The 13,446-nt window shown below is 48.6% G+C and overlaps 1 protein-coding gene across 1 annotated transcript; it reads right to left on the reverse strand.

Annotated features, from left to right (window-relative positions):
* Positions 1-1,967: 1,967 nt before the first annotated feature.
* On the reverse strand, positions 1,968-12,618 carry LOC129398242 (speedy protein E12-like). Its single transcript, XM_055115110.1, has 7 exons — positions 9,914-12,618; positions 8,719-8,937; positions 7,628-7,686; positions 6,320-6,405; positions 3,654-3,897; positions 3,427-3,531; positions 1,968-2,571 (listed from the first exon to the last, which is right to left on the reverse strand). The coding sequence occupies exons 1-6, from the start codon at positions 10,041-10,043 to the stop codon at positions 3,472-3,474; spliced, it is 798 nt and encodes a 265-aa protein (XP_054971085.1). The 5' UTR covers positions 10,044-12,618; the 3' UTR covers positions 1,968-2,571; positions 3,427-3,471.
* Between the last annotated feature and the right edge of the window lie 828 nt (positions 12,619-13,446).

Below are 13,446 nucleotides of genomic sequence, written 5' to 3' on the forward strand. Positions count from 1 at the left end.
GCAGGAACTTTCTTTTTTTCTTTCTTTCTTTCTTTCTTTTTTTTTTTGTGATGGAGTCTCGCCCTTTCACCCAGGCTGGAGTGCAGTGGCACCATCTCGGCTCACTGCAGGCTCCGCCTCCTGGGTTCACACCATTCTCCTGCCTCAGCCTCCGGAGTAGCTGGGACTACAGGCGCCTGCCACCGCGCCCAGCTAATTTTTTGTATTTTTAGCAGAGATGGGGTTTCACCGTATTAGCCAGGGTGGTCTTGATCTCCTGACCTCATGATCCGCCCACCTCAGCCTCCCAAAGTGCTGGGATTACAGTCCTGAGCCACCGCGCCTGGACTTTTTTTTTTTTTTGAGAGGGGTTGGGGAGACATATTCTCTGCTAGTGATTCTCCTGCCTGGTCTCGAACTCCTGCTGGGATCACAGGCGTGAGCCACCACGCCCAGCCACCTTTAGAGTTTTCTTACCACCTGGTTTTCCTCTCTCAATATCTTTCTCCCATTTCCTGCTTTAAAACTCTAGCTTGGGGTCTGGGCACAGTAGCTCATGCCTATAATCCCAGCAGTTTGGGAGACTGAGGCGGGTGGATCACTTGAGGTCAGGAGTTTGAGACCAGCCTGGCCAACATGGTGAAACCTTGTCTCTACTATTTTTACAAAAGTTAGTCAGACGTACAGGCGGGTGCCTGTAGTCCCAGCTACTTGGGAGGCTGAGGCAGGAGAATTTGCTTGAACGCGGAGGTGAAAGTTGCAGGGAGCCGAGGTTGTGCCACTGCACTCCAGCCTGGGAGACAGAGCGAGACTGTCTCCAAAACAAACAAACAAACAAGCAAAAAAACCCTGTAGCTTGGGATCAGCCTTCTCTTCTGTTGTTTTTCTTTAAAAAAGTAAAAATTAAAAATAGGCTTCAAGTGATCCTCCCGCCATGACCTCCAAAACTGCTGGGATTGTAGGTGTGAGCACTGCACCCAGCCTTATGTTTTTTTCTACATAAAAAACAGCACAGGATTATCTTCCAAAGCTAATAAATATGTTCAAATAACCACAACCCCATTAAGGAAAAATGTCACTTGACAGCAAATAATCAATCCAGACCACAATATGATCACACTCACTGTGAAGGTGAGAAAAGTTCATCTTTATTATGTTTCCCCAAGAGATGCACTGCACTGTTCTCTTCAAAACACACAGCTCGTGTCCTCCTTTAGAACACACATCCTCTTTAAAGTAACATACAAACATGCCAAAACAAGATAAAAAATTCCATCTGAATTCTCACATTTCAAACATACACTAAATATCAAATAAAAATTTATTTTTACAAGAATTTAGGGGAACTACCACATAGCTATAAATGTAATATATATGTTAACTAAGTATCATAGATAAAAACCATGCTCCCTTCAGCAGCACGTGTAATAATAGATACCAAGATTGAAAGGTAAAAGATTTAGGATGAAAAGAATCCTCTCTTAAAAAGGAAAACAAAATTATATGTATGTGTATACAACAGTTATAACACCCATCACACAGCTTTATAGAAACAGCATCTATTCAAAAATACCAGTATTTCCAAAATATTTAAAATAATATTGAAAGTAATAATAATATTTAAATAAATATATTTAATAAATATTTCAATAAATAAAATAATGTTTAAATAATTCTATACCCATGTTTTTCAAAATAAACCAATAAAATAGATAGTATATATTAGACATGTTAGTATATATATCTGAGACATGTTAAAAATCACAACTGAATTCTCACAATTCAGTCACAAACCTAAACAGCAAATAAAAATTTCTATCACCAGAATTATGTTTTTTTCTGGTGGGGAACTACCAATAGCTATAAATAGAAGAGATTATTATGGAAGTATCATAGATAAAAAGAGTGCTCGCTTCAGGAGCACATATAATAATACAGAAAAAAATTTAAAGATAATAAAAGATTTAGGATAAAATGAATTCTCACTTAAAAATGAAAAGAAAATTATCTTTATGTATATATAACAACTATAACTCTCATCAAAAAACTCTACAGGAACAGCATGTTTTCAAAAGTACAACAATTTCCAAACTATTTGAAATAAACCTATTAATAATTCAATGGCCAACATTTTCCAAACAAACCAATAAAATGCATAGTGTGCATGAAGCTATCTGTTACAGTCTGTGGCACTCATATTTCAGAAAGAATTCTGTGCCAATCTGAGCCCCTGCACTGTGCCTTCAAATGCTCCTGGACTGTGGCAAGCAAGTCCGTAAGAAACAGGACCTCCAGGTTCCGTCCCAGGGAGGTTGGCATTCAGCAATATAAAAAGGGAGGTGGTGCCGCAGGAAAGGGTGGAACTGGAAACACTCCTGGTTTCTTACTTTTCTCCAAGGACTCCTAGAAGTACCCCACCCCACCCCTGCTCCTTGGAGGACAACGTGATCACTGTATTCAGCTCTGTCAAGAATGGTCCAGGTTCTTCTAGATGATCTGCACAAATGGTTCCTCTCCTCCTTCCTGATGTCTGCCATTAGCACTGGAATAAAGTTCCTGCTGAAAATCCACATCTCCCCTGGGTCCGGTGTTCTGGAAGTGAGAGAGACAATGTCACACCTCAAGGAGGCAGCTCTCTAGACAGGAAGGTTATTCACGTCCCATGTCAAGTCTAGCTAGAGTTCAGAGCAATTGAGAAGTGCAATTTTATCTCCTGCCTTTCATTCTATACCCTGCTTGTGAACCATCGTGTTCAACTGTGAAACTCACACTTTGGTGACCCTGACTCCAAAACTTAATACACCCAAGGTCAGCCCCAGTGCTCTGCTTCATAGCAAGGACTTTGGGTGGGTCTTCCCAGGGAGTAGGGCACCCTCAGAGAATGTGGCTTTGGACTTCATCACAGCTGGGGCCTTTTGTGTCACTTCAGATCTAAACTTGTAACCGTGCTAGATCTGTTTCTAATGTGACAACATCAGGAACCACGAGTCCAGAAGCCTAATCCATAATCCTCCCTCCTCATGACGAAGTCTCATGCTCTGTGCTCAACATGGTTAGCTGCACAAGATGTAAACCAAAGCTTCACTGAACCCTCGACCCAAATCGGTAACTCAAGTGCGTCAATCATAATGAACCTCCCCGAACTCAGTATTTATGATTATTTTTGAGGCAGGGTCTCACTCTGTCACCCGGGCTGGAGTGCAGTGGCAGGATCAGGGCTCCCTGCAGCCCCGACCTCCCAGGCTCCAGCGATCCTCCTGCCTCAGCCTCCTGAGTAGTTGGGAGTAGAGATGCCTCCCACATCGCCTGGCTAATTTTTGTATTTTTGTGGAGAGGGGATATCTCGCCACGTTGCCCAGGCTTGAAGCCAGATCAAGCAATTGGGTTCCTTGGATTTCCGAAATAGACCCCAATATTCTGCCTTTACCCCGGAGGATGCAGATGTACCTTCTCTCAGGCCGATGACCTCAGGCCTCCACGGTCCCTGGAGCTCTAGGAAAGGTGGGCGCGATCTCGCGCCCACACCCAGTGCTCTGGGTCATAAGCCTGGATCTGGAAAAACAAACGCGCTTTGAGAAGACGGGGACTCCCCAGGATACCCCTCTCTCCCCTCGTCCAGCCTCCAGCCCACCCGATTCCTCCCCACATCCTCCACGTCCCCAGGCCCCACCCACCTCTTCCAACTCCTCCAGGGAAACCCAAGCCCTGCAGTGCATGTAACAGAAGAAGTGGAACCGATGCTTCCGGAACAAGGCTATCTGAGAGCAGTTCTTCCTGGCCCTCGGGTTCATGTAACGGCATAACTGGAACCAAAGCTCATGGAGCAAGGATATATGAGAGCGGGTCTCCTCGTACAGGAAGCAGATGATGTTTTGTTTGGGGGCCTCGTCGTCCTCCTCCATGTCATTGGCCAGATAGCTGAGGACAGAAATCAGGTTGCTGCTCAGGGGCACCACCAGGAGAGACCTCCGGCTGAGATCAGCTTCCCAGAGAGGAAGAAAAGGGACCGTCCCTAGCTCAGGACTGGCACCCACCCTGCAGAGAGCCATGCCTTCCTCAGGAGGGCTCTGCTGGACAGAGACCTGATCAAGGGCGTCTCCCACTCCTTCAGGATGGAGACAAAAACCCAACTGGTGACCAAGAGTGGTGGCTTAGGCCTGGAATCCCAGCACACTGGGAGGCCGAAGCAGGAGGATCACTTGAGGCCAGGAGTTTGAGACAGGCCTGGGCACCATAGCAAGACCCTCGTCTCTATTAAAAATATAAAAAATACGCCAGACGCGGTGGCTCATGCCTGTAATCCCAGCGCTTTGGAAGGCTGAAGCAGATGGATTGCTTGAGACCAGGAGTTTGAGACCAGCCTGGTCAACACAGAGAAACCCCATCTATACTAAAAATACAAAAATCAGCCTGGTGCGGTGGCACACCCATTAGTCCTAGCTACTCAAGAGGCTGAAGCATAAGAATTGTGTGAACCCAGGAGGCGGAGGTTGCAGTGAGCCAAGATTGGGCCCCTCCATTCCAGCCTGAGACACACAGCAACACTCTTGTCTTGATAAATAAATAAATAAATAAATAAATAAATAAATAAATAAATAAAAACTGTCCAGGTGTGGTGGCACAGCCCTGTAGTCGGAGCTAATCAAGAGGCTGAGGTTGGAGGATCGCTTGAGCCCAGGATATGGAGGCTGCGGTGAGCTATGATCTCACCACTGCACTCCAGCTTAGGGGACAGGGCAAGTCTGTCTCAAAAAAAAAAAAAGCAATTGAATACATTGATATTTTGCCAGGACCCTGCCTTCTACAGGCATCTAGTCTAATGGCACTGGGAGTAATCAGAGGAGATGTCCTAATCCCAATGTCACATTATAATAGGATGTAACTGGAGAGCTACGGGCATGCAGAAGTTGGAAGATGAGGGAAGGCATCACAGAGGCTGTAGGGTGAACCGACTTCAAGGAATGGGTGCTTCCCTTCAGAACCACGTGTGTGGGACACCCAGACAGAAAACACAAATGCAAAGTCAAGTGGAGGGCATTTGGAAGGAGCAGTGAAGCCAAGCCAGGAAACACCAAGATGGCGAGCCAGTGTGGTTGTAGAGATTGTAGAGAGGGTGGAATTGGCACTGTGGACCCTGGCCTCGATAGAGAAAGACATCAGCTAAGGAAGTTGTTCAGGTGGGCGGTGAGGTTGTCGTGCTTTGGAAAGATGTTCAGGCTGCACTAGGAAGCCCCTTGGCTTGGGGAGAGACTCCAGGAAACCCCAGCAGGGAGCATTTGACAGTGGATTCGAGTGATGCAAGGGGGACCTGGACTGTGACCTCTGTCACGGGAACCCAGAGGAGGTTGATGGCTTTTGCGGTTGATGTGGGAAGGAGAGAGAGAGAAGAACCGGAAACGTCTGCTTGCTGGGGGAAGTGTCATGTCCGCTCCTCCGCTCCTTTTCTTCTCCCCTTAGGAGCGGTTCATGGTTCCTTTTGTTTTTTGTTCTTTTTTTGTTTTTTTTTTGTTGTTTTTTTTTTTTTTTTTGAGACGGAGTCTCATTCCGTCGCCCAGGCTGGAGTGCAGTGGTGCGATCTCGGCTCACTGCAAGCTCCGCCTCCCAGGTTCATGCCATTCTCCTCCCTCAGCCTCCCGAGTAGCTGGGACTACGGGAGCCCGCCACCACACCCGGCTAATTTTTGTATTTTTTTTTTTTAAGTGGAGACAGGGTTTCACCATGTTAGCCAGGATGGTCTCGCTCTCCTGACCTTGTGATCCGCCCACCTCGGCCTCCCAAACTGTTGAGATTACAGGCGTGAGCCACCGCACCTGGCCTGTTTTACTCTTTTATTTGTACACTGGCATTGGAGTTTGTTTTGTTTGCCTGTTTTTTTTTTTTTTTTTTTTTTGAAAAAAAGTCTCACTCTGTTGCCCAGGCTGGAGTGCAGTGGCTCAACCTTAGCTTACTGCAACCTCCACCTCCTGGGTTCAAGGGGTTCTCTTGCCTCAGCCTCCCAAGTAGCTTGGATAACAGGTGCACACCAACATGCCCGACTGATTTTTCTATTTTTAGTAGAGACGGGGTTTTGCCATGTTGGCCAGGCTGGTCTCAAACTCCTGATCTCAGGTGATCCGCTTGCCTCGGCCTCCCAAAGTGCTGGGATTACAGGCCTGAGCCACCACGCCCAGCCTGAGTTTCTTTTTAGAGACAACAGTCTAAGATACTATAATCCTGTCTTTTTTGTACACAGAATAAAGAGGACAAATAGGTGAAAGAATAAATGAAAGGCTGCAATCCCACTTCCCCCGCTGTCCCAGGGCATTGGATATTGATGGATAGGAGGCAGCAAACCACTCACAGAGCCAGGAAGAAATGAATGCGTTGGTATTGCCAGGAGGGGAGGCCGGCCCGGCTGAAATACGCTATGACCATAGCCAGGAGATACTGATGGAGAGAAAGGAACACAGAGAGGGAGAGGTCACATCTTGGGAGAGGAAGATTGTGGAGATAGTGGAATGGGGGTCTGGGGAGGGGTTGCCCATCAGAGAAGGGACCTCAGCATTGGGGTGACTGTGCTCATGTGGAAATTGCGGGGTGGAGGGGTATTCGAAGGTCGGATGCAAATCCGAGAAGCCGGAGGAAGGGTTTTCGGTGATGCTCCCAGGATGGTGGGCTCTGATGGGATCTTGGGAGGGGGTGTGTCTAGGTCGGCTGGTGTCAGGAGGGTCTTTTGTGTGCCAGGCAGAGAACTGTCCCAAGGAGCTGAGAGTAGAGGGCCCAGGAGCTTCAGGACTGCAGCCAGACTGTGGCCCAGGGCTCAGATCCCAAAGGACCCATAGGAGAGGCAGGGGCCACTCATTCACTCTGCAAGAGACCAGCAGAGTCCTGAGAGAGATGCTGACAAATCATAAAAAGACAAAGAATAGCCGGGAGTGGCAGCTCAAGCCTGTGATCCCAGTACTTTTTGAGAGGTGGAGACAGGAGTATCACATGAGCCCAACAGTTGGAGAACAACCTGGGCAACACAGCGAGACCCTGTTTCTACGAAGATTTCAAAAATTCATCGAGCATGGTGGCATGTGCCTAGTCCCAGCTCCTCAGGAGTCTAAGGAAAGAGGATTGCTTGAGCCCAGGAGTTAGAGTGAGCTATGATCATGCCACTGTACTCCATCCTGGGGAGCAGAGCTGGACTCTGTCTCAGAAAAAAAAATGTGTGGGTGCCAAGACTCAAGACCATGGGAGCTGGTCAGACACAGTGCTGATGTCTGTAATCTCAGCACTTTGGGAGGCCAAGGCGGGTGGATCACCTGAGGTCAGGTGTTCGGCACCAATCTGGCCAACAGGGCAAAACCCCGTCTCTACTAAAAACACAAAAATTAGCCAGGCGTGGTGGTTCACGTTTGTAATCCCAGCTGCTTGGAGGCTGAGGCACGAGAATCGCTTGAACCCAGGAGGCATCAGCTGCAGTGAGTCAAGACCGAGACACTGCCCTCCAGCCTGGGCAACAGAGCAAGACTGTGTCTCACAAAACAAAAACAAAAACAAAAACAAACTGTAGGAGCATCTGGTGGGAGGTGGTGGAGGGAGAACTGTGGGTTTGGAAGCTGCGCCCTCCCGCTGGCCGTGCGTTAGAACAGGAACACAGTTACATAGAGAACAACCTTACCTTGTCCGACACCCTCAGATCTTTGTCCCAGGCCAGGAATCTTTTAATGACAGGATCCTCTGTGATTAGAGAGCAGATATCAGCGTGAGAAGCAGGACAGGGTTTCCGTGGGAGCAGCAGGGCAGTGAGGAGAAGTGTGCCTCCCGGGGGAAAGTCTCAGGATTGTGGCCGCGGGTGAGGTGGATGGGAGAGGGGAGAATGACTTTCACTGGGCAAGGGAGAGAGGCTCCTGCTCTGAGACTCCCCTGAGAAGAGGCCGAAGGAGGCCCTGGGTGTGAGAATCTACAGGATGTAGAGCTGGGAATCAGCCAGGACCCCCTCCAGCAGACACGGAGGGACCACTGCAGAGTCATAAAGGAATTCCCATCATTTCCTCATGAGGCAGTCACACATCAGGGTGTGACCATGGCCTTGGTATCCCTCACTATGGATGGAAACACTTAGGTTTAGAAAAGTCGGTAAGAAACATTAAGTTTCAGAGGGCACAGCTGAAACCACTTTTTTGATTTTTGATTTTGTTTTTCTTTATTTGATTTTTATTTTTATTTATTTATTAATTTATTTTGAGACAGAGTCTTGCTCTGTGGGCCAGGCTGGAATGCATTGGCCTGATCTTGGCTCACTGCAACCTCTGCCTCCTGGGTTTAAGCAATTCTCCTGTCTCAGCCTCCCGAGTAGCTGGAACTACAGGGATGAGCTACTGTGCCCAGCCTTGGTTTTTCTTTTGACGCAGACTTTTGCTCTGTCACCCAGGCTGGAGTGCAGTGGTGCAGTCATAGCTCACTGCAGCCTCAAAGTCCTGAGTTCAAGCAATCCTCTTGCCTCAGCCTCCCAACGTGCTGGGATCTCAGGCGGGAGCCACAGCGCCTGGCCCAAAACCAAGCTTTCTTATCCCAAGCACCGACCTTTATCAAGTCTACCTAATCCTCTGTTGTCTCCTAAGTGTCCCTCATGAGTGATCACTTCAGAGTCCTCCCGCATGGAGAGCTCACCCACTGGGGCATATTTTTCCCATTGGAAAAGTGTGGTTATTGGAAGTTTCCTCTTTAGAAAGAACAGGATTGGAGGTGCTCTCTGGGGTGTCCTCCTACCAAGCAGCCTGTTGAAGGCCTCGTAGTACTCAGGGAGCACGAGCGACACTCGCCGTCGCTTCGCCTTCATCTTGAGGCCACACAGCGTCTCCGCCACCCAGGTCTCCTCAGGCTCAGGGGCGAGCTCCTGCTCTGGCTCATCGTCAGATTCATCCAAACACTCCCTCTTCCTTTTCCAGCCAAGGGACTTACGTGGGGGGCTGGGATCTACCCCAGGGGCTGAGTAAAGAAACCAGGCCACCGTGTAATGCTTCTGCAACTGATCACGTTAGACCCCGACCCCAAACCCCAAACCACTCTCCATCCTCCCCAGCCTCGCAGACTGCTGGCTTCTCCAAGCCACCTTTCTGACTTTCTCCTCTGCTCAACCCCATGTGCCACTCCTTCCCCTCCCCATTCTTCCCTCTCTCTGTCCTCAGAACACTGCCTCATATCCTTCCCTGGTCCCTGGCTCTCTGAGTCCCTCTTTTTTTTTTTTTTTGTTTCGAGACAGAATCTTGCTTTGTCACCCAGGCTGGAGTGTAGTGGTGCAATCTCAGCTCACTGCAACATCCATCTCCCGGATTCCAGTTATTCTCCTGCCTCAGCCTCTCAGGTAGCTGGGATTACAGGTGCCTGCCATAATGCCCAGCTCAATTTTGTACTTTTAGTAGAGACAGGGTTTCACCATGTTGGCCAGGCTGGTCTCAAACTCCTGGCCTCAAGTGATCCGCCTGCCTTGGCTTCCCAAAGTGCTGGGATTACAAGTGTGAGCCACTGCACCCAGCCTGAATTTCTCCATTCTTCCCACACACCCTCCCCAGGTTCTCCTTCCTGACCTCTGACCCTTCTTTTTTTCTTCCTCTTTTTTTTTTTTGAGACAGCATCTCACTCTGTCACCCAGACTGGAGTGCAGTAGCACGATCTCGGCTCACTGCAACCTCTTCCTCCCAGGCTCAAGTGATTCTCCTGTCTCAGCCTCCCAAGTAGCTGGGATTATAGGCACACACCACTACCGCCTGGCTAATTTTTGTACTTTTAGTAGAGATGGGGTTTCACCATGTTGGCCAGGCTGGTCTTGAACTCCTGACCTCAGGTGATCTGCCCGCCTCAGCCTCCCAAAGTGTTGGGGTTACAGGGGTGAGCCACCACGCCTGGCCCCCTTCCTTCGTCTTAGTCAATCGTATGCCACCTCTTCTTCCTCCAGTCCCCTCACCTGATGGTCCCGACACTTCATCATCCACCACCTCCTGGAGGGGGTACCCTGAGGTGCTCCGCTGGGGGCTCTGCTCTTCCTGGGGCTGCGGTTGATGGCTCATCATGATCTTTCCCAAAATCTGTCCCATCTCACCGAACCTAGTCTCTGTTCTGTCCTTGGTCTTCTTCTGGACACTGCTGGGATCCAGAAGAGTGTGTTATCAATTCTCGAGGCTGGGAGAAGTCAGGAGTGGAGAACAGCTCTGAGAAGTTACTGTTGTCCAACTGAACTGCCAGGTGCCGACAGAGTCCGGTCCCTCCAATCAGGAAGGTCGGAATCTCTGATGTCATCGTTCATGCCAACCTGGCAACTAGTTTGAACAAAAACACATGTAACTGCCAGGCTGATCTCTTGTCCTGGAGATCCTGGGTGAATGGTATCTCCTGCCACTGTCCCAACCTCAGACCACTGTCCAAAAGCATCTTCAGGGTCTCCGCATCCCTCTGTTCCCTGTCCCAGCAGAGGCTGTGTCCTCTCCGCTCAAAGCTTGAAGCGTATTGGGGTCTCCTCTTCTCTGTACATGCCCGTTTCAGAGTCCGGTCTGGTGGGAGAGGGATCAGGATGGGAAAGAAAAGTAGGGTAAGCAGAAACGATGAAACCTTACAAGAGTGAGATTATCATGTACAAGAGATCCCAGGAACATTGACTTGATGAAAAAGTCACATCAGAGCACTCAATTTGGCAGAGCTTTTCTGCCGAATGTCTACTGACATTCACTGTCCGAGATTCTGTACTGGGGGTACACGCGTCCTCTGCCCTAAGGCATCTTTGAGTCCAAGAGATATTTTGAGGACTGGAAATCATAGGAAACTGCCCATGAGTTCACACATATTTCCAATGGTGTCCCCAATTTCAGGGAGTCCACGGATCACCTAAAGCCAGCCCCTCCAGTTTGGCTAAGAAACTCTATATATCAAGTTTTGTATCATATGTATTGCTCTTAACTCAGAAAATTCCACCATTTTTGGCAGTGGTTTATTTATTTATACCATTGAAGGAAATGGTTTATTTATGAATCTATATTATGGATATTCTATAAGATACTGGGTGTACAAAAAGACTAAGTCGAAAAATCTCAGCTGTGCACAGTGGCTCATGCTTGTAATCCCATCTCTTTGGGTGGCCAAGGGAGGAAGACTGCCTGAGGCCAGCAGTTCGAGACCAGTATAGGCAACATAGCAAGAGCCCATCTCTAAAACAAAACAAAACAAAACAAAATTAGCCAGGTGTCGTGGCTGGCACCTGTGTTCCAACAACTTGAGAGACTGAGGTGGCAGGAGGATTGCTTGAGCCTAGGAGTTAGGGGCTGCGGTGAGCTGTGATCGTGACACCGCACTCCAGCCTGGGCAACACAGCAAGACCTTGTGTCAAAAAAATTCTTTTAATTAAATATAAAAGAGTTTCATGACATTCAGAGACCATCCAAAGAACCTGTGGGTTCCGGCCAGGCACAGTGGCTCACACCTGTAATCCCAGCGCTTTGGGAGGCCATAGCAGGTGGATCGCTTGAGGTCAGGAGTTTAAGAGCAGCCTGGCCAACATGGTGAAACCCCATCTCTTCTAAAAATACAAAAAATTAGTCAGGCATGGTGGTGGGTGCCTGTAATCCCAGCCACTCAGGAGGCGGGGGCAGCAGAATGGCTTAAACTTGGGAGGCGGAGGTTGCAGTGAGCCAAGGTCGCACCATTGCACTCCAGCCTGGGCAACAAGAGCAAAACTACATCTCAAAAAAAAAAAAAAAAAAAAAAAAAAAGAGAACCTGTGGATGAGTTCCCACATGGCTTCCTAACGGGCTGCGGCTCTCCTAGGAGTCTCTCGCTCATGGGAAAGGCACAAACTGAATGCGGGAGGAAATCCCATTGCTGTGGAAGTCCCATTGTTAGGAAGCTCTGCTTTTCTGGAGTTCAAATTTGCATTCATGACGCTTTAAACCGTCAGAGCTGGGTGTGTCCTCCTACAACAAATCACTTTACTCTCTCTCTCTCCTAGTTAACAGGCTTTCAAATATTAGAACATCCATGTTCTGACCTCATTAAAATTGCTCTTTTGTGGAATGAAAAGCTCTGATTTAACCCGTCTTTAAGCCTGGTATGCATATTCCTCTCTGTTCCGGCCACCTTGTCTAGACACACTACACTGAGGCAGTGCCCATCTTAGATGATGTTGACACATTGTCAAAAAATGGGCAAACCAGGTGCGGTGGCTCACACTTGTAATCCCAGCACTTTTGGAAGCCGATGCCGACAGATAACCAGAGGTGAGGAGGTTGAGATCAGCCTGGCCAACATGGTGAAACCTGTCTGTTTTTCTGTAAAAATACAGAAACAATGAGCTGGGCGTGGGAGTGCACTTCTGTAATCCCAGCTACTTGTGGGGCTGAGGCAGGAGAATCACTTGAACCGGGAAGGTGGAGGTTCCAGTGAGCCGAGATCACGACACTACACTCCAGCCTGGGCGACAGAGTGAGACTCCGACTCAAAAAAAAAAAAAAGTGCCAGACAGCCCAGGTTTGGTCTGATATGTTCAGAAAAAAGCAAAACAGTCACCTCTCACCTTTTCTTTTCCTGCAATGATGCCGTTTAATACAACAATGGCTGTAGGTATGCTGCAGAAATATCATTCAAGTGAAACAGAAGGGCTTTCCTGGCTGGACACAGCGGTCACTCCTGTAATCCCAACACTTTGGTTGGCTAAGGTGGGAGGATTTCTTGCGGCCAGGAGTTCGAGGCTGCAGTGAGCTGTGATCCACCACTGCATTCCAGGCTGGGCATCAGAGTGAGGCCTCTCTCTAAAAAAAACCCTTCACTCCCCAAAAAAAGGGATTTTCAAATACCAGCCTTTCAGCATGAGGATCACATGGAGGAACATTAAGACACAGATGCTGGGACCCAGCCCTATTGATTGTAATTTAAAAACTGAGGTGAGGCCTGATTTAGCTCCGTCATTGGAATCCATTCAGATTTGAAATTCTCTGAGTTGGACAGTGCAAGAGAGATCCTAAAGAAAACAAAGTCACTGTGGACTGAAATGAGCTGACAAGGTTTTCTGAGCGTGGTGAAATATGATCTGGGCCTCACTTGGGAGGGCTGTGGCCAGGCCTTGAGTCCGTGGCTCAGTGGGGCCTTCTGAAACAGCCTCCAAGCCGCACCCCCCCTCCTTCATTTGCTAGTGGATGACCCCCTCCAGCAGCTTTGGTGCTGATGGGAATAAGTCGACCTGCAGCGGAAGTTCAGCCCAAGTCTCAGCCCAGCAGCTTCTCCACACCTGTCCGGGGTCTGGTCATGCTGCCGTCTCTGCGGTTCTCTGCGGAGTCGTGGTTTCTGTACCTTGAAGAGAACTTCCCCTTTGGGACCCAGAAACCCAGTGAATCCTCAGGAAAAAAGGGAATGAAATTACTGAAGACAACTCTGTGGCGGGGAGATGGAAAAGAGGCTCTCTCTTTTTTTTTTTCCTAATATTTTGAGACAGAGTTTCGCTTTTGTCACCCAGGC

This window comes from Pan paniscus, chromosome 6 (genome assembly GCF_029289425.2).
Source record: "Pan paniscus chromosome 6, NHGRI_mPanPan1-v2.0_pri, whole genome shotgun sequence".
NCBI classification, from domain to species: domain Eukaryota; kingdom Metazoa; phylum Chordata; class Mammalia; order Primates; family Hominidae; genus Pan; species Pan paniscus.